Source organism: Pangasianodon hypophthalmus, chromosome 10 (assembly GCF_027358585.1).
Source record: "Pangasianodon hypophthalmus isolate fPanHyp1 chromosome 10, fPanHyp1.pri, whole genome shotgun sequence".
NCBI lineage: Eukaryota > Metazoa > Chordata > Actinopteri > Siluriformes > Pangasiidae > Pangasianodon > Pangasianodon hypophthalmus.
The window spans coordinates 17,072,341-17,091,840 of record NC_069719.1 but is presented as its reverse complement, the minus strand read 5'-3'; the positions used below and the strand labels follow the sequence as shown (position 1 = coordinate 17,091,840).

Here is a 19,500-nt window from a genome sequence, read left to right as displayed (position 1 = left end):
CCGAGACTCACTTTAAGACTCCTCTATTGAGTCAATGTTCTCAAAGTGAGTGTGGGAACGTTCCAGATTTGAGCATTCCATATGTAGGCGAAGTGAAGGAATGCTACCTTATAAGGATATTCTAGCAGCAATGTTAGTACTTAATAGCATCAAAAGCTTAAATACCATTCAGTCATTTGGTTTCATTTGGTGCAACCGAGTGATTTATTTTAGAGGAAATGACTGCTTAAATGTAGGACATTAATTCGAAATTAACACTGCCTTCTAAGAGCTCTTGGGAGCATATATACTTCTAAAGATTGAAGACTGTAATGCAGTTTGTAGGCACTAATTTCCTGGGTAGGTTTCAGGACTTCTAGACGTGCAGTAGTTTAAGTGGCAACACTGTGCTCTGCTCTCTTCTGATGGGCAAAACACTCATAAACAAAAAAGTCAAAGAACAGAAATGTATGTGGGAAGGTAAAACTGAAAGTTTGCATGAGAAAGTGACACACTTCTTCACGTGAATGTTTACAACTCAATGTTTAATTACAAAAATGATTTTGTATAGTGCTTCAGAACTATCCCAAACATCATTCCATGGTTTTATGTATATCAAACTACATTACATTCTCCAAACTAAAACCTACTGGGCTTAATTTCTGACACTGCATTAAGGCTGGTTTTGAACTAAAATATAATGATGGAGATTAATCCGTGAAAAAACATTTTAGCCTAAATTCAGGCTTAATCTAGATCTCAGAAATCATCCCTCATTGCTCATAACAAAAAATAGTATGTCCATAGCCAGAGGGCCATGATTTGGTCACTTTCTTCTTTGGTTGAGCTATATATAGATAAAAAGGCTTGCAGCATGGTGTCCTAGTTTCCCCTGCTGGTTTGTAGAGGGAGGAAACCTGTAAATAAAAATGATAGCCAGAATAAACACCACATTATCAATGGACATTGACAAGGTGTGCACTTAAAAGAGCAACTGATAAGAACTATATAAGACTATAAAACTGTTTATTTTTATTTTCTTTATGTCTTAAACTACATAATTAAAAGGAATTCACTTCTAAAAATACTCAGCTAAAGCCCTCACCTGAGTCTGGATTTAATTGAATGTGTGGCTCTCGGTGCCTCCACGTCCAAACCCTGAGAGAGAAAAAACGAGAAAGACAGAAGGAGAGAGACCCATTAATGTATAGCATACTGGCAAATGGTTCAGCTTAGTGAGGAAACATTGACAGCTGAGTGAGGAAATACTGACAGCTGAGTGAGGAAATACTGACAGCTTGCCTATAGCAAGGTTTTTTTCTAAGGTTTTTTTCAAGCTTATTTCTTCAAGTGGCGAATGATGTGAGATGGCACAAGATAACAGCTTGATAAGAAGCCTTGAAGGATTAGCTCTCTGAGCTCAATTAAATGCAGATAAAGATTTAGTGGGAGGACACCATATCTACTAAACAATTTTATTGCATATTCTTAGTTGATAATCAACCTCCTTTTTTTGGTAATGCAACAATGAATATTCACTCACCTTTGGGTCCGAAGAGTGCAGAGTAACATGGTTTGTTACAGTACGGCTTTCCCTCATGCTGAGAAGGAAAACATAATTCAATTTATAGCCTATAAATGGATATGGAGCAAAGCCCATTTGTGCACCCTTCCCCAAGACAAATGTGATGCTACTGTAGCTCCAGACATTGTTTTGACTGCAGTGTGATGCCAAAATCAACAGCCCGTAGAGTCAACAGCATCAAGTTACTTTTATGTAATGATTTGCTGGTGATGTGGTTCTTACCTCTGCATGGGAGCCTGCAGACAGGGTTTTATTGCATTTCTCACATTTCAGACAGGGTCTGTGCCAGTCCTTACCCAGAGATGACACTCTCTCGGCTGAAAAATAGAGACAAGCACTATTGTAATTCTAAGATATGGTTAACATTGTGAGTTTTTTTCATCCTGATACTATAAATAGATCTCTATTTGAATATTCCTCAGATCCTTGAGACTATTCTTCTAGAATGGTTGAAAGTCAAGTCTAATAAAATCAGCTCTGCTCAATAATGTATTTTTTCCCCTCTCAGTTGTCTCTAAGTTATGGTAAGGAAGACATTAGGTCAATATGTTTCTGCACAAAAGTATGATCTCTGGTGAATTCCCAACTCCTCCCTTGCAAAGGCCAATAAACTAGGCTTTATCTGTGGGGCAGTGCATAAAAGACATGAAAACAACTCCCATGATGATATCATAAAACAAGGCAAGGACAGAAAGGCACGCATCATGAGATTTATTACTATTATTGATGTCTGCACATGTTTTCGTGTTAAAGGATTTTTTCACGAAGGGTCTGCATTGCATAGAGGCCAAATGCTTGCAACACCGTGGAGATGTTCCCATGAAAAAAGAAGAGAAAAGCTGTCAAAGGCTTTGTACATAAAGTGCAGCACACATAAAGCAACCTACAAAATGTAACGAAAATGTAAAATTAAAGTGAAACATTACAAAAGTATTAATTGCTATTAGGCACATCATGCCTGGTTGAAGTGACCTGAAGGATAATATTTGCATAATAATAGATTGCATAGCTGTAGAGATTGCATATAGATTGCATAGCTGTAGAGGTTATTTCCCAAAATAAACCTGAGTTTAGGATATCATAAAGTTTAATATTTGAACAAACAATATGGCCTGTATAAAATGAAGGCTTGGCGTGGAAGGTGGTGTATTAAAGTCCTGAAAGGCTTGGTCTGGAAAGTTCAGAAATGAAAAATTCTCTAATAAATAGCCAAAATAGCAAATTATACACATTTAAATAATATGCTTAATTATTTTTTGTTTATAAAATAAATCTGTACTGAGGGGTTCCTCTTTTTTTTTTCTTTTTTTTTTAACAGTTAACTGTAAAACATTTGAGAAACCCTGTTATAGACTATATATACAGTCCGTACCCTGAGAATTGATGGTCACTCCCTGATGTCCCTGATACTGTGTGCCAAGTTTATACAAAACTGAGTGTGGGTGCGTATGTGTGTGTGCCTTGTATTTTTGCCATGATGTCCTCATCAGTTTACTGAGTGTGATGAACTTTGCAGATGATCTGTTCTGTATATCATAGTCCTGGTTACTCCCAGTGACGCACACCAAGGAGCAGGAGAGCTCATCCAAAGCGTGCGCATTCGTGCGCACACGCACACACACACACAAAACCACGGAAAAATCCTTCTACTGAGAAAAAGTGACAGAGGATGACAGGAAGGGAAATGACAGCAGTGAATGGAAATTACTCTAGTTGTTGTTTTTCATCTGAACATTTCCTTTCCTAAAAACCCTGGTTTATAGCGTAAACATTGTTTTGTTAGGATCTCTGACTTGGTTTGCAATGAGTCTCACTTCTTTTTTCAGTGTTCAGTGAAAACCCTTCAAAGGAAGTGCAAAAGTAGATAAACGTTTCACACTAAAAAAAACCTGTATGCACTGAGATAACCGTTATTTAACCCTATTAGACTAAATATGGCTCTAACCTTCTCCTGTGGTGTGTGTGTTTTTGTCACAAATCTATAATGAGAAATAGTGCATAAGCATAGAATTCCATGGTGATTACTGGTAAATCTCCCGACACTATGGGGATTGTTCTGCTCTCTCGTAAAGGACTCCTCCTACACTGCTGCTGTAGCTGAGGGAGGAAGGCAGAGGGCTTTTGAATTCCTCTAAGGGCGGATTTTATTATTTTTCTCTGTTTCTGGATGATGATAAGATTAAGCCTCCATCAGCGAAGCAGCGACAGAGAGATTGTTTCCATCTGAACATTAGTGGTGTAAAGAATGAGAAGGTAAACAGATATTAACACACTGGATGTTACTTCATTTTACTGAATAAGGAGGATATAACTAGTCGAAAACACTTACACAGCTTAATAGAAATCACCAGAACAGCTGTAGCAGTATATACTATTGTAAACACAGCAGTCTTGCGATAGTGCACTTTGAATCTCATGCTTTGAAACCTACAAACAGTTTATTGCTGTTTTAGGGATTTCTTTAGAATCTTTCTGGCTTCAACCACCGACGAGTATTTAATCATATTATTGAATGTCTTCCCTACCAATTCATTCAAACCTACATAAATAATATGACCTATAAACTTTTGACAGACCACCAAGAAGACAGAAAAAGCTACTTTTGTTTATAGAAACAATAAGGATTGATTGCAACCCTGACAAGGAAAGCAGTTAGTGAATGAACCAGGGTGTTTTCTTTGGCAGAAGGTGGGCAGTTCATCTATGGGGAAGGGAAAAGAAAAAAAAAAGAATGGAGGATCAGTTCATCCTACTGTTGGCACAGTGCTGGAGTCCAGACATTACAAACAGAGAGATAGTGCTTTGTATTGTAGATTCAGTGAATTTACATGCCTCAGGCAGAACCCTCCTGACACCTGTCTAAGAAAAATGCTCCAGGGTGTAGTACATGAAACAGAGCACCTCACATCATATCTAATTCCCCTGTGATCCACTCAGGATCATCCTGCAGGCAGTTTCTAAACTTTTATCTTTCAGATTACTTTTAGGCAATAAATAAGGATTATGTCAGAGATTTTCAGCTTCTTAGAATAAAAAAAACAAAGCTTGTTAGGACTAGTATTGGGTAGTTTTGACTGAGGTACTTATAATAATAATAATAATAATAATAATAATAATAATAATAATAATAATGAGTAATCTTCACTTTCTTCAATTTCCCTCGAACTCAACTGTAGCATAAATTCAAATAAAAAGGTAGCACTACCTAACAACATTATTCCGGATATATTGCTCACTACACAGGAAATGAGTTCAAATAGAGCACATGTGATATATTTGCGCGCTTCCTTGACGCGCCCTATTTGCGCAATGCACACGTTAAAGCTTGAACATTTTCGTTTAACGTATTCATTTTTGCGTTCTCCTTTCATAAAAACAAGTAGAAACATGGTTCCTTACCAAAGTACACTTCCTTGCTGCACTTGGGGCATTTAGGCATGTTGGCAGTTGCAGTATTGTTTCCTTGCTAGAATGAAATAGCTCCGGGCGGAAAGATTTGCGCAGCAGCAGCGGCGATTAACCCTCCACCTGCACTGACCTCGCCTTCAGCTGCAAGCGCGCTTTTATACTGCGTGAAGGGGAGGCTCCAGTGTGTGTGTGTGTGTGTGTGTGTGTGTGTGTGTGTGTGTGTGAGAGAGAGAGAGAGAGAAACGGTAAGTTCTGTCACAATAATTTGAGGTTATTGTGTGTTTGAGAGAGAAAAACGGTAAGTTCTGTCACAATAATTTGAGGTTATTGTGTGTTTGAGGGAGAAAAACGGTAAGTTATGTCACAATAATTTGAAGTTATTGCCCACTTCCTCATCAAAACAGTATGGTGAATTCAGATATATTGGAATAGTTTTAAATTTCCAGAATGTCTAAGCTTTCTTTCCATAAATAACATAAAATTCCCCAGCACATGATACATTTCTGTAATCCTCAAGATGTTGACTGTGAAGGATGTTTATGTTTATGTCACATTCTGTATTCTACAGAAGCATTGCTTACCCTTTTTTCCAGACTGGCTGACAACCATTAATAATGACATGTTTATAAATTGGGACATTTTTATTTATATTTTTATACATATTTTTATTGGTTTATTCCTAGCATCAGTAAATCAAATTTCAACTAGACAGGAAAGCTCGTCATGACAGACTTAGGTGTTGGCTTGACAGAGCCAGTCTGAAAGTTTGAAACTGTCTCATTAGCTTGAAGAGAGTTTGATGCTGAAAGACAGAAAGAAAGAAAGGGTGACAGACAGACAGAAAGACAGACAGACAAATAGAGTGACAAGTAGTAAGTAAGATGGAGTGAGAGAATGACAAGTAGATAGATGGAGAGAGAGAGAGTGTTATTAGTATAAAGACAGAAGGAGTGAGAGAGTGATACATGTAGATTGATAGAAAGAAATATGGAGAGAGAATGTGTGTGTGCTACTGGTAGATTGATGGAGAGAGTGTGTGGCATTGAGAGGGAGGGAAGAGGGGCTTCAGGCCATGTGCACACAGGTGTGTGTGAGTTTGGACAGTTGGTTTTTGAAATCTTGAACAATCCGAGCCAAGCTCTGAACATTCCGTCAATGTAAGTCTATGGGAATTTTTGGGGTATTTGATCGTCCACTACAGGAAAACCATAGATCCAATCAGTTAGAAAAAAATATAACATGATCAGAATGAACAGCTTGAAGGACTGTGCGTTTGGTGGAAGTAGCTTGAAAGGTTTAGGAGTTATAACAGTCCAATATTTTCAATAGAGGTCAATGGGAATTTTGGCCAATTTGAGCTTCCATAACGGGAAAACCATAATTCCGATCAGTTAGAAAAGTCATAACAGGCTGACAGTCTGTGGAGAGTTTGGTGCGTGTAGCTTGAAAGCTCTAGGAGGAGTAGCGTTTAGAAATTTTGGGTCTCATAATAATAATAATAATAATAATAATAATAATAAGTAGAAGAAGAAGAAGAAGCTTAAACAGCAGAACTGTATGTTATAACATAATAACAACATACTAACAGGCCTTGAAAAAAATCTCCAAATTCATCATCGACATATTCTAATGTTTTATGAACATGAATTTACTACATATTATGATGTTAGCCTAAGAAACTTTTTTTTTACTTACAGCAATAACAACAATAACAGGCTTTAGAAAACCTTCACTATTTTCCAAATTCATAACCAATCAAACTTTTCTAAAGTTCAACATGAACAGATGAATTAAAAATCACAGTAAAAAGTAACATTTTATAATTTATAAAATTATCATATAAATAAAACATGGTGATGGTGATGTTTAAATCATAAACGTCACCATCAATCTCTAAATTTATGTGAACACAGTACGTACGCTGAGTAAAAAACTCTGCATACTAAGTAGGCATTCTAGATTTCCCAGTCTACCTCATTCCCCTTATTAGGTTGTTTCACAAAAGCACCATTTAATGCACATAAACTCCAACAGTGCAACATTTAACCTTAGCTGTGTTTCGTGCATCCATTCATGCATTCATTGTATCAACTCTTCACTTTTCCTTTCTCCACTTTCAGACTGTCCCAATTAACCTGCACCATGCTGTCTTGAAAATGATTCAATTATAAACATATCTACATGATTTTATGCTCATATTGTTACAGTACTACATCTTAGGTACATGCACTATAAATATGTCATAGCAATTTTATAAACTTATGGAAAAAGAGGCAGTCCATATGTCGTATGTGTATGGTGTCAACGTCTGGTATGAGCCTGACCACACTTCCTTATATGATGTCACATGAAGTCACTTTTATCAAGCATGTTCACTGCAAGGGCTTAGTAACATAAGTTTTGATTTTCACTAATCAGGCCAGAAAATAAATGCTGCTAAGTTTAACTGTCCCAATTTACCTGAATTCACCCTACATTCAGCAGAGAGAAATAATCTGAGAAGTTTACATTAGATTTAGTTTATTATCTTTAGCCTTAGCTTTTACTTTATTTTAGTTTAGGTATACAATTACTTACTGTAGCCCTTCTGTTACTGTGCACAGTTTCTTAACCCATTTACACTGTCCATCAATGAGAAGGGACCACCACTGATAAGATAATGTTTAGGTGATTGACATGGAAGTGTGTATGGCACTGGTATGAGTGCGGGGCTGCTAGAGTTTTTAAACACCTCACTGTCACTACTGGGTTGAGAGTGAACAGTTCACCAGCCAAAAATATTCTAAAAAAAATATTAGTGGTTATTTCTGTGGTCAGAAATAACCACTAATAAAGGCTTAGAGGACGCTTAACACACACATTGTGCATGGAAGAAGGTGCAAGGCAAATGGGTCTCAAAAGTAGTGACTAAGTGTAGGCAGTGTTTAAAAATTCTAGCAATGCTGCTACACCTGATACGCTCATACCAATGCCAACGCCACAATCACTGCCAGGGTACTATCATGTCAGTCTCATATACTGTGTAATAAACTGGCAGCAGTGTGTTTCTTTGAGCATATTGTCTATTCCTGTATTGCCTATGAAAACATGACAGTTGTCTAAAGTAGCATGGCTGCCTATATATCCATCAGTGTTACAGTGAGGTGAACAGCAGCACTATCATTGTAACAAATGCCCCAAGATTGAGGGAGCCTTCAAAGGGCCTGGACTCAAAACCTTTCATTTTTTTCAGAGATGGAAAGGTGAAAAACAGGGGTTAACTCTATTTATTCAAGTACTGTTTTGACATACAAGTTAGTATGGTATTATGCAATTTTGGAGTGTTTTTTTTTTTTTTTCAAAGGTGCCCTTGTGGTTAATGTCTTCTTTATTATGTTCTCTTATGTGCTGTGTCTGTTATACTATAACATAAGATTTGCAAGCAGGTTATAGTAAAATGTTTATCATAGTGTGTTGATTCAGTGGATATTTCTTATGCCCAATGCCCCATGTGGAGAATAGAGCATTAGTAAACACTGACTATGTTTACCTGCACATCAAATTCTGTTTGAGGTCTGTATTCGGGTTGAACCATATTCCGAATATGTTGTTTTTATGCGTATAGCCATTGGAATATTCCTGTATACATGGTTGTTGTAAGTATGACGATCTACACATGCGCGTTTCCTTTCCTACTGTTATTTCTCGGGAGATTCAAGGTATTGCCACTGGTTAGAGAGTATGTTAGTTATTACTTTTATTACTACTTATTCACACTAATTTAATTAGGACTGTAACACTTCTCTCCATCTAAAATGCCCGACAACACCACCTCGAAATGGAAAGGGTAAGCATCTGTTAAACTAAGCATCTGTTAGCACCCACAATTCCTTGCAGACTGAGTATGCACATATTTCACCTTTCAGTGAATTTTCTGAATAAGGTGTTTAAATGCAACAAATTTCCGAATAACACAGGAATATTCCAGGGGTGGGAATCAGAATTTGGGGAATCAGAATATTGTCGTAATCTGAATTGGACAATCAGATTGCGTCAGATACATGACTCAATATAGATATTGAGTCATATATACGTCAGATACATGACTCAATATATATGGCAATCGGAATATTGCCAAATTCTGTTTAATATCGGAATATTGCTGTGCATGTAAACGTAGTCACTGTCCGCTTTGTCTCTATGCTGTTCAACTTAAGGCCAACTCTTTGATGGTGTCTCTCCCACAGCTGTTTGGTCATCCACTTTTTCCTTTGCTACATATAGGCAATTACTGGTTTAACCTTAGACTTAAAGATATGTAGCTTGGTCCGAGATGGATGCCAAACATTTTAGATTTTAGATATTAACCATGGAGTGGAATAATACACAAGGAAGCGGGCTGATATAGGGAAATAACAAAGTTACCAACCTGAAGTGGATTATTTTCAAATAACAGCATATCCCAAATTCTTTTATTCCTTTTATACAACATTTGCCAGCAACAATAATAGTTATGTGTTGAAGAATGACATGCTGTATTTTTTTCCATGTTACGTTTAACATAACTATAAACAGTTGTTCCCTCACCAGCCCCTCCTTTTTCTTTCACTTGAAGTTAATAAGGCACAAAATGCAATACTTAATGTTACAGCTTTACCACTGACTGTTATAACTGACAATGCTAAATAAATGTCTCCTCACAGAAAACTTAAATTTTTAATTTTGTTTCTGTGGAGTGTCCAGCATACAAGTAGCTGTTACTGTAGATAACATAGTAGAATGGAAACCGCTCACTGCTGCTGAGGAGAGCCCCATATGGACAGGCTAAAGATACATGAGATTACTGTGGATGGTACCACTTAGAAACCATGAAAATGGCTTTGGACTGCAATTGCTATGATAGCTTTAGGACTGCAATTGCCACAAACAGTTTTGCAATCAAGTCTCCATCACTGGACAGTTTGATAACTTCTACAAAGTAGACTTCAAGTGAAAACTATGATGAATTTCCTGGTTACACAATTGCACTTTTGACCATGTAGTACACGGTTATAGAAGGCATTTATTTGTGATTGCGTCTGTTAATCTGTTGTCTGGTAGTTCCTCTCAAGGTTTCTTCCTCAAACTGTCTCAGGGAGATTTTTCTTGCCATCGTCGCCTCTGGTTTGCTCATTAGGGATAAATTTATAAATGCATAAATTTAAAATTTATATCCTAAATTTATATTTTTCTGTAAAGCTACTTTGTGACAATGTCCACTGTTAAAAGTGTTATAGAAATAAAATTGAATTGAATTGAATTGAGAATGGACACATTAATATAAACCTGTGATTTGCCTTATGGCCAAACTACTGTCAGAGCAAATTAATTCTACAATGATAGAAAATGAATCAACACCTTCTAACCAATCCAATTCAAGAATTCAAAAAAATATCCACTATCCACTGAGAATGACGTTAGTATCTAAGCTTTGATGTGCATATAACTTTTGACAAAATCTTCCCCGAGGTTTACTATGATGCCTTCATTGGCAAAGTTAGGTTTATGAATAATTGCATCTAATCATTTAGTTGGTGGATGCTGCAGGTGCTCCCAGGAATGCTAAATATTAAGAGGCTAATTTTGGTCGCAATCTTTGTACTTAGGAAATTTGGGAATTTATTTGAAATTTAGGGTTTATTGACATTTGGTGCTCACATGCTGCTCAAACTACAGAGTTTATGACTTTCCATTACCCAGATCTTGTTCTGATTTCAGCTTAACACTGGATGACATTTCACTGTCCATTTTGTTTTAAACATTTCAGCTATGCCAGGTCTGTGCTGTTCAGGAAACAAATTGCATTTCTCTGGGTTCTGGAAACTTAACATCACCGACTCCCAAATTATTACAGTTTGAGACAGTCTGAGGAATACAAGCAGTTGAAATGGTGCTTTACTGAACAATAGAAAATGACACTGAATGTTTTGTACAAGTTTGTTTGTACTTTTTATAAATCATTGAATAGCTATTTGGTGCTTGGAATCTGCAGTGAGATTCACCTTTGTTTATGTCGTGAATAGTGAGAGCTCTGTGTGCCTCTCAGTGTAATTGATAAACTCAGGACAGTATTTAAAGATTATATCCATGAAAATAAATTATAAGTTATGCAGTAGGAAATGAGTAATAAAGAGTAATGAGCAGGTATAACAACAGGTTCTAAAACCAATACAGTATGTAAGTTCCTGTACAACAATATACAGTATCATGTTCTATTTTGGTTATGCAAAAGGGCAAAGACACTCTAAAACTAGTTCCCTTCTTTTCTGTACAGCTTAGCTTTGAAACTACATGATTTGCGTAGATGTGGTCACTTTGCATTAGTCTGTAAACCTCCAATGGCCACTCCTCATCATTGTTGACTTGTCCAAGTAAAGATAACAAAGCTTCAGACCAACCCCATGTGTTGCTCAAATACACCATGTCAACCATTCACTTTTCATGCTCAGTAAAGTATGTACCCACACACACACACACATACACACACAGATAATGTGAACACACACTGATCTAACTGTTGTGGCATGTTGATTGCATGAAAATTGTGTGGGTTTTTTTTTTAATTCTTTTAACCATAATTCTTCTTGTAATATGTCCAGCTGATGCAAAAGCTCTTATGTGAAATATGAATGATGTTAAAATGTTTATAAACACATAAATAAAACAAGTCGCTTTTTAATCTGTGTAGTTGAATAATATTTTGGTTCATACTTTAATTAGCAAAATTCACCAGTGACAGAGGAAACACTGAGTCTCTCCGAGAATGTGTTTCACCGGTTATTTCTCATCTGGGTAGAGATGAAATAAATCAGACTCAACTGCCTCATGGCGCCTTTAAAACCAGATCTGCATGTAATGCCACCCAAGTTATGCATGACCTCACTTCTCTGTTCATCTTCAAGGGAAAAAAAACCTGCTTCTGTTTCATCACCACTTCAAGTCTGAATTTTCCCTTCCTCCCTTCTAGTTATGTTCCTACTCCCTGTGTGTGCACCTCCATGCTTTATGAGCTGGGATATTCACCTTCAAGGATGTTTCCACTGAATTTAATTTCCTCTCACTGTTGATAGTATATCCAGGAAACCATGTGGCTCTATAATGATTTTTTTTTCCTTTCTCATATTCTCATCTTTCTGCTTATTACCATGCTCACAGTCCCCCTTAACCTCAGCAGGAGTGTCTTACCTCAGGACCTGCAGGGCTCTCCTCATTCTTGAAGAGGTGCCAACCTACAGCAGAGTGTGTGCAGGGGTGAAGGGTGCCAGGCAGAGGTGGCTCAGTGGTTTAGGCTCTGGGTTAACAATCTGAAGGTTGAGGATTTAGGCCTCAGCACTGCCAAGCTGCCATGTCACTGTTGGGCCCTTGAGCAAGACCCTTGACCCTCTCTGGTCCAGGGGTGCCATTATTATTATGGCTTTCCCTGCACTCTAACCCCAACTTCCTAACAAGCTAGGATATGCGAAGAACAGAATTGCTCTGTCATGGCCTAAATATATAAATATATATATGTTTGTGTGTGTGTGTGTGTGTGTGTGTGTGTGTTAAAAGGAATATTTGTACTGAACTGAGTCCTGAATCTTAGGCTGTGTGTTGTATTCAGCATGAGCACACTTTATTTACTAGCTAGCTAAATTTTAAGCTTTAGTCATTAGCTAGTTTATGCATTGCTTCCATGTTCCCCCAGTTGTCTAGAAACGGTGTAGTCATGACTTTGACCACTTGAACAACAAATCCATTGTGTATTTACCATCCTATTTCAAACATAAGTCACAAATTCTACCTCAACTCAGCACGAGACACCATTTAAGCCAAGTCTGTGAATGCATAATTTGTAAGTGTTTTTGTTCATGTGTGGAAACGGGTAATTTGTACAGTATTTCATTCAACTGAACAGTTAGAATCTGTTAATTTCCTGTAATTTATCTGCCTTAAAGTTTGGCATGGAGTGTTTTTGTTGAAGGACTGTTTTCGTGAGCCGGATGCTTGTAGGAGCAGGTTATGGATCATGCTCTAGTAGGATCGAAAGAGTACAGTACAAGCAAGACTCAGCCACTTTTGATCAGACATTAAGGCATCTTAACACTCTCCAGGCTAAAAGCATCACTTCTGTATGGTGGCAGGGGTGTGGAGCTGGGAACAAGACAGGCTTGTATGAAGTGAATAGTCTGAGTTGGACTAGTCTAGACTTTTTGTGGACTGGAAAAAATGAAAAAGATGAATCTAAAATGATAATGAGAAAATGAGTCAGTACATATATGCACCCACACACACACACACCACGTATATAGAAAAACACAAGACCATGGTAACCATGACTATGATGTTGTTGTTGACATTCTTTAACAGTGACACTTGGCCTGTTCAGACATGATAAAAAGTAAGGTCATAGGTGAGCAGTAAGCATATCAAAGCACTTAAAGGAAGCTATGTGTCTTAGTCTAGGCTAAGGTTAGTACAGAGGCTCCCAGTCTGTCCTTCAGGGCCTGCAGCATGTTCCATTTTTTTTTTTTTTTTTTGCTGTACTTTAGTTCCAAATACAAATGGGCCATGAAACAAAATGTTTGAAATAAACTTGTGGGCTGGCTTAAGGTTCAGAGAACATTCATGTCAGAACAGACCAAGATGTGGAATAAAAACAATTAAATTTAAACAATTCAGCAAGAGTTGCAAGAAGACACTTATTTAGAAAGCATACAGTCACCTCTGTAACTATTGGAGTGGCAAGGCCAATTCTGTTGTTTTTGCTATACACCGAAGACATTTGGGTTTGAGATCAAAAGATGAACATGAGATGATAGAACAGAATTTTCATTTCAGCTTTCATTTCTAGATATTTACGTCTAAATATGTTAAACATCTTAGACCATGGCACCTTTGGTGGCAGAACACCCAATTTTCTAGGTGAGCAAAAGTATTGGAACAGATAGTCTTAAAGTAAATAGCACTTAGTATTTGGTTACATATCCCTTGCTTGCAATAATTGCATCAAGCCGGCAAACCACTGACATCACCAAACTGTTGCATTCTTCTTTTGTGTTGCTTTTCCAGGCTTGTACTGCGGCTTCTTTCAGTTTTTGTTTGTTTTGGGGGCTTTCTCCCTTCAGTCTCCTCTTCAGGAGGTGAAATGCATGCTCAGTTGGGTAAAGGTCTGGTGATTGACTTGGCCTTTTTTCACCTGATGAAGTCATTTGCTGTGTTGGCAGTGCGTTTTGGGTCATTGTCTTGCTCCATGTTGAAGTTCCTCCCAATTAGATTGGATGCATTTCTGTGTAAATTGGCACATAAGAGCTTTCTTTAGACTTCTGAATTCATTCTGCTGCTACCATCATGAGGTAAAGATTAGTGAGACCATTCCAGAAGCAGCCATGTAAGCCCAAGCCATGACACTACCTCCAATGTGCTTCACTAATGAGCTCGTATGTTTTGGATCATGAGCAGATCCTTTTTTTCGCCACACTTTGGCATTTCCATCACTTTGGTAGTGGTGGTTCCACAATCTTGGTTCCAGAGGTTTTGTGGCTCATCTCTGTATTTCTTTGAGAATTCCAGTCTGGCCTTCAGATTCTTACTGCTGATGAGTGGTTTGCATCCTGTGGTATGGCCTCTATATTTCTGCTCTTGAGGTTTTCTTCAAACGGTGATTGTGATACCTCCACCCCTGCCCTGTGGAGGTTGTTGGTGATGTCACTGACTGTTGTAAAATAGCCTTTACCATTCTATAAGTCAGGCTTTGAATCTTCTATCTTTCACACTTACTAAACCTATTGTGCTCAATGTTCAGAATTACAACATACTGTATGTTGTTTAACAACCTGGTATTATGAAAGTGCTCCACTTTCACACCCTGATGCAAGCACAAAATGTCGACTAACTTATTAATTCTTATTTCTCTGCATATCTCTGTTATGCATTCCTGTATAAATTCACGTTTCCATTTATTGTGTTTCATGATTCACTGATGCAGTCTATTACACTTCATTTGAGTCTGTGTATTTTCATTCTCTGTTCTACATGAAAGTGATTTGTGTATTTTAGGGAATTGTGGGAAGGATGGTGTCCATGTAAATACTTCATGCAAAATAAGGTGTGGAGGACTGTGGAAGCCTGTTGAATGCTGTGGCTGAAATCTAGCAAACAGCCAAAAGTGATGATAAATCAGGTTTTGGCCTAAATTGGGGTTTTCTGTCTATAACATACAAATTGTAAGTAACCATAAATATATTTCACCAAACAACATGGAAATGTTTTTATTTATTTAGGTATTATATTGCCTTGGCTATTGTCCTGCAAAGATCACATTAGGTAAGGAGGCATTTTTGGTATCTTTCAGTACAAGTGGAATGGAATCTGTAAAATGCAGCACTCTGCAATTTCACTTTTGGGGGAAACCAGATTTTAAGACTAAAACTTTACTCCTGGTTTAGAATATATGCAAAAGTGAAACATATTTCAGTCCAAGAAAGCCTTTTTTCAGAGTTTTCAGAACTTAATAGAACAGAAACTGTTTTCCCAGTCTGCCGCACATATATCTATGTGCTTCTTGGCATATAGCTAACTTTCCTCCCAAAAGCATAAAATTAGCAAACAGCAGCTTGACAAGCGTGTTTCCTGGCAACCAGTGATTATTTGCTTATGGTTGTTTCCTGTGCTATGGTAACAAGAAACAAGCAGAATGAAAACAGGAAGTGAAATGCTGTCATGTGTTTTGAACTATGTATTTTGAACTGTTCCTCCTGGGGCTCTGCTGTGATGGCAGTGCAGATGTTAGATTAGAGCACAGTGTATTTCTGTCCAGGCAGAAGTAGCATTTTATGAAAAAAAATAGCACTTTATAATAACATTACATAGCTGATAGGCAATCCTCACATGCTCTTCCATTATGTGTCAGGAGTTCTAACACTTGTTCAGCCAGTGCAGATGCTGTACTACATATACATTTATGTTAATAAAAATCTGAAGAATTAATAGTGTTTTTTGAATGTAACTACTACTTGATTAGACTAGTGTTGCTGTTATACTTCCTCAGCTTTTTTGACACCTTTTTTACAATATACACCCTTCTGCATTGATGCATTCTGTTGCATTATTTGAGTGTCATTCCTTACTTTATGACTGTAAATGTTGGACATGGTCCAGTGAACAAATTGTGCACCTGCATAATCACCTCATGCCTCTAGGTTACAATTACAGGATTATCCTGTCATTCAAAACAGATATGTCTTTCACCCAGTATGTAATTTCACAGTAACAATCTTTATGATCACAACCGTAACTAGGGTGTAAAGAACAGTCTGTGATACAGCCACACTGATTTCCAAGCCTAGATTAGGTAGGACTCGAAATGGAATATAGTTAAAAACCAACATTCCCATCGACAAACGTTGGACATGACAATCAATGTGTGTTTGTGTATGTGTGTGTGTGTCAGAGAGAGAAATGCATTTGGATGCATGGATGGAAATGGATGCATTTGGAGAGAGAATTAATGAAGTACTGAGAATTAAGGTAGTACAGAGTCCCAGACTAAATAAAGCCAGTGAAGAAATGGGTTGAAATTGTTGTTACTCACAGAGACAAACTAGGACACATCAATGCATTTTGGCCTGAATCGAATTGTCCATGCTGAACTGAAACCGAATTTGCCATCTTCCCCATTACATTTACATGCATGAACCACAAAAATGAGTGGTGGCATTGAGTCGTTCATTATATCTGAATCAGAATCAGAATGGAGCTTTTTTTGGCCGAGGACACTAGAGTATAATTTTAGTAAGTACTATTCATTGGCAGTATATCCAATACATAATTTACACTATGATTCACCCTGCAGTATTTAATTCCCCACTCTAACTGTCATTTTTAGTTTAGTTACAGCTGCATCCGTGCTTGTCCACACACACGATCAATCCCATGTGTTAATAGAACATGTCGTCTAAAGTTACAAAAACATCACACAGATATAGCACAGTGAAGACAGAGGCTGGGCAGACACCTGTAGGGTACAAGGTGAATATCTGCTGATGCTCAATAAACCCGAAGTTTCAACATTTATAACTCCTAATGTGCAGTATAATGCTGATATCAATACAACTGCATAACTAAGGCATATAAAGTCTATAATGAGAGATGAGGAAAGTGGTAATGTTTGTCTTTGATAACAATCAAGGGAGGGGTTACATGTTTCCAGCATTAGGGCACTATACAGAGAATCGCAGTGACATCACATCTGTGAACAAAGAGCAGTTCTTATCAGTGCTGCAACCTTGTTTTCAGCTATGATACAAAATATGCTACCCACGTTCAGTCTGTAAATATTGACAAGCAGACACTCTTACTTCCTTCCATTATATAAGACAATCACCACAGAATTATTATATAAGTCATTTCTTTCAAGTTAGATAATATTCAATTATAATCCACTCAGCAACAGTACAGTACAGATTTTACAAGCAATTATGTGGATTTATTATGCCACTTTATGCTTTTCCCGTGAACCGTTGTTCACACTGTTTACAGTTATACCTATGTTCCTCAAGAAAAACATGAGAAAATATTTATCCTGATCATTCTTTAAAGGTTATTTGCAGAGCTGTAAGCAGTGAAACCTGGCAGATTCTTCAATGCTAAGGTTTCACATTATGCTTGAATGATGCAATGATGTTAGACAGTGACTCCCTGTGTGTGTGTGTGTGTGTGTGTGTGTGAGCTGATTCAATCACATTACAACAGCCATGCCAACTAATGGGTGGTGAAAGATGACATCACACTTACTGTGATGGGAGTTTAGGGTGGGGCCCTATTGCGTGTGTGAAGGCACTGGTGTCTTGCCTACTGAACATACCGCGCCCTATTTTCCAACCCATTTCGTGCCAACTTTCCAGCTTTTCTCTACCAGTCTGGATATCTTCATGTGCTGTGAGTCAGAAGGGAGTACGTTTGGCACTTAATCATAGATCAGTGTTATTCTGATTTATATCACCAAAAAGGATAATAACTTTCACAGGGCAGTCAAGCATTGAGTTACGAGTCCAGTCTCTCTTTTTTTCCCCCAACTATAATAGAACTCAGAGGCTAATGCATCTTTCCCTCTGCAGTATTATATTTAGCTGGCTTGCTCTGAAATTGTAATAAGGCTAATCATATGTACGCATACTCTTAGAGCACATAAGTACTGCAATCAACCAGTCATCTCCTCTAATTTGTTCCCGTGCTCTAAACCACCATAGGCACAAATCAGATGCAGTACGGACACACACACCACATCATACCCATGTACTTAGTTCTTTTCGGCCCATGCCCAACCACCACATGGTAAAGATTAGCACATGTAATCAACATGAATGTAGATTTACTGATATTTTTATAGGGATTGGAACTTGGGGTTTAGCTTTTTAATGTGTGCTTGCAAAAATATTAATCCAACGTGGCTGCATTTGAATGTAGTTAGAGTATTTATGTAATACTCTGTAATAAGTCCAAAGGGGACTATATTGCTGTAGTTGAAAGGAACTTTGGAAGTTATTTCATAATGGAGGACCTGGTGTTAAGAAGGATGGACATGAAAAGACTGTGACAGATGGGAGCTGCAGTAACTGATCCCTGCTATACCGATTATACTGTGTGAACTCCTTCCTCTAGATCCCTGGCTTAGGATTAATAGGCCTGACATAATGTCCACTATAAAAGAGTGAGAGAACTTACTGTACTCCAAAGAAATGGGTTGGCTTGATCTGGATGATAACTATTTTTGGTTCTATTTTGACTGATTGGTTTGCTTTACCAGGGAGTGTAATGATTGAAGGTAGCTGTGGAAAATATGCTGCTAGTAAAGTATGTGTGACAGGAGGGAAAAAGACTGAAGGCTGGAGAAGCAATCATTCTCCTCTTATTGGAACTGCTCCAGCATTGTATAGCATCAGTGAGTTTCTTTGAAACGTTTGTAGGCTCGTTTGTAGTTTAATTGTTGACATTTTCATAAGAAATCATTATACATCTGTATAAGTATTTCTTACTTATGAAGGGATGATGAAATTTATTCTGAAGTTTATAATGCATTATATCACTTTTAACTTACACAGACAGCTTGCTTTAGGAATGCAAGTAGAATGTAAGAATGTTAGATATATGCAGTATATCCTGTATATCAGGCCAAGTTTATGATGATATTGACTAATGTTAAGCATGTGTTGTTAAAGCTCCCATCATCGACCTGTCATCAAATCTGAGCATGGTAGCTCCTTTGTGGTCTGCTGTTAATAAACACTGTTGTTCACATAAAATTTGCCCGTAAAATAAGCAGTACTCTGGTAACTTGTAAATCCAGTGATGGAATATGGAGGTATGGTACAGTAATTGGAAACACACCTTACTCACTTTGCCAATAAATCTTAATGAATATTTCTGTGTGTCCTTAAGTCTCCTTGGCATCTCTTATTAAGCCCCAAATTAGACATTCCACAGAACACACAGGGTTTACTTCTGATTGTATGTGCTCACTTCTCTCCATATTT

The 19,500-nt window shown here is 37.6% G+C and overlaps 1 protein-coding gene across 1 annotated transcript; it reads right to left on the bottom strand.

The window, feature by feature from the left end:
- Positions 1-503: 503 nt before the first annotated feature.
- crip1 (cysteine-rich protein 1) lies at positions 504-5,122 on the bottom strand. The gene is made up of 5 exons (XM_026933875.3): positions 4,964-5,122; positions 1,787-1,881; positions 1,523-1,580; positions 1,085-1,137; positions 504-896 (listed from the first exon to the last, which is right to left on the bottom strand). The coding sequence occupies exons 1-4, from the start codon at positions 5,001-5,003 to the stop codon at positions 1,097-1,099; spliced, it is 234 nt and encodes a 77-aa protein (XP_026789676.1). The 5' UTR covers positions 5,004-5,122; the 3' UTR covers positions 504-896; positions 1,085-1,096.
- Between the last annotated feature and the right edge of the window lie 14,378 nt (positions 5,123-19,500).

Bases quoted from the DNA above. Each gene is read 5' to 3' on its own strand.
- crip1 (XM_026933875.3), bottom strand. From the start codon at position 5,003: ATGCCTAAATGCCCCAAGTGCAGCAAGGAAGTGTACTTTG. The intron at 1,581-1,786 runs GTAAGAACCACA...TTTCCTTCTCAG, and splicing joins CTGCAGGCTCCCATGCAGAG to CATGAGGGAAAGCCGTACTG. The intron at 1,138-1,522 runs GTGAGTGAATAT...TTTCTCTCTCAG, and splicing joins TGCACTCTTCGGACCCAAAG to GGTTTGGACGTGGAGGCACC.